At 52.2% G+C, this 1837-nt stretch overlaps 1 protein-coding gene across 1 annotated transcript; it reads left to right on the forward strand.

Annotated features, from left to right (window-relative positions):
• Window positions 1–46: 46 nt before the first annotated feature.
• Window positions 47–1069, forward strand: LOC113942334 (hydrocephalus-inducing protein homolog). Its single transcript, XM_027633474.1, has 3 exons — window positions 47–220; window positions 853–952; window positions 1008–1069. The coding sequence occupies exons 1-3, from the start codon at window positions 68–70 to the stop codon at window positions 1067–1069; spliced, it is 315 nt and encodes a 104-aa protein (XP_027489275.1). The 5' UTR covers window positions 47–67.
• The last annotated feature ends 768 nt before the right edge of the window (window positions 1070–1837 follow it).

A 1837-nucleotide genomic window follows, 5' to 3' on the forward strand; every position in this document is an offset into this window, starting at 1 on the left:
CTCCCGCCTGCAACGTCAGACCCCAAATCGAAAAACCCTGGTCCTGAGAAATGACAGCCCACTGCCCATGGCAAGGCATCTCAGTGGGCTGGACGACCTTGGAGATGACTTCTCTGCATCACAAGGCAGGGGCATCGTTGGCCCCCGCACGGACTTTGAGGTGAAGCTGGATTTCAAGGCTGAGAAGACTGGCATCACAAATAAGATGATCCGACTGGAGGTGAGAGGGACTTGGGCCTTCCTGGTAGAGCAGGGCAGAGCATGCAGCCGTGTGCTCTTAGGGATAGAGTCAGGAAGAGCTGCACCTGACAGACACAGGGGTGCTGTGGCCCCAACTTCTGCCTCTGCACTGGGTTGGCCGGGTGCCCAGGCTCTGCATCCGGAGCCTGTAATACAGCCACCTTACTGCTGTGCAGGCTTGAAGGCTGCTGTTTGGTTGTACAGACCAGCATTCCCTCTGGACCCTTTCTGGGAGTTTGTTCCCTGGGGTTTAGAGGCTGCATTTCAGCAAGCATGTGAGGTGATTGAAGAGGAGGGCGCTAATTGTCAATGCCACCTGCTCTGGGACACCTCACATTTCTTGTGGTTGTGTTTACAGCCCTGGGCCTCTCAAGGGTGCTTTAGCAGCACCATTCCCTGCTGTGGGAGTGCAGAATTGGGCTGATAAGGTTCTTTACTGCAGCAGAATCCCGCCGGGGCAGCCTGTGAGATGAACAGGTTAGGAAAGCTTGGGAGTCCACAAACACTTGTCAAACCAGGGAGGCCGTGGGGGAAGCAGCTGGCAGAGACAAGGACTCATAGACTGTCTTCCAAAAGAATGGTCTAAGCAGTGTTTGTTTCTTGCTGCCTCAGGTTTCAGAGACAGAAAACATCCTGGGCATTGTTCAAGCTGAAACCATCAAAGTCTCTGTGGAGGTCTACGATGTTAATTTGAGCATCAACACGCCTGAAGGTCAGTGGATGCCTCCCAGACAACACAGTCCGGGTGCATTTTACTACCTTGGCAGGTGGGCAACCAAAGCCCTTGGGAGGGGATGGCATAGCAGGCAAGGGTGGCACAGATCCATAAAGCACAGACATTGCAAGCTGCATGAAGTAAAGCACTGTCAGGGCACCAACAGCCTTGAGTCTCTCCCGTCTGAACTTGGAAATGTGCAGCTTCATGTGCAGATTGCATTTGGTGCTTTGGAACAACAGTCATCTGAACAGGCAGTTGGCAAGTCCCAAAGGCTCAGCACAGAAAATAAAGTAGCTGGATTTGTGCTTGGAAGCAAGGAAATGGAAACCAAGCTCCTCGGCTTCTACCCTGCAGATACTGGAGTGAGAAGAGAAAGGGCAGCCAAGTAGCTAGAGAACACTTCCGAGAAGGGACACTTGCTGAAGAGGGTTTTGTGCCATCCAAGAACTCCAACTGTGTAGCTTGTGAGCTGGTGTGCTCTGCAGCAGCTCACAAATATTCACCATTTCTTACCTCGCTCTGCGGGTTTTCTGCAGGTCCAGATGGCAGCTTGGAATTTGGAACCATTAATGTCCTTGATAATAAAAAGGAAGTCCTGAGCCTGCAGAACAAAGGCTTATATGACATTGAGTACAGGTGAGTCCAGCTGCCTGGTGCTGAGCTTCTCCTCAGGCTCCCAGGCCTGCGTTCTCCCTCTGTCCATGGCTAGAACCTGTTCCTGTGCTGCTCCCTTTTTTTTTCTGGTCCTATGCAAAGTGCTGACTGTGCTGGTGACACCTGTGCTTTCAACTGCAGAGGTCTTCATTCTTTCCCTTTCTCCACAGTTTCAAGCTGACCACTGGAAGTGCCAAGAGGGGCGACTTGGAATCTCCCTTCACT

The sequence above is a fragment of the Corapipo altera genome, unplaced genomic scaffold (assembly GCF_003945725.1).
Source record: "Corapipo altera isolate COAL_440 unplaced genomic scaffold, ASM394572v1 130242, whole genome shotgun sequence".
Classification (NCBI taxonomy): Eukaryota; Metazoa; Chordata; class Aves; order Passeriformes; family Pipridae; genus Corapipo; species Corapipo altera.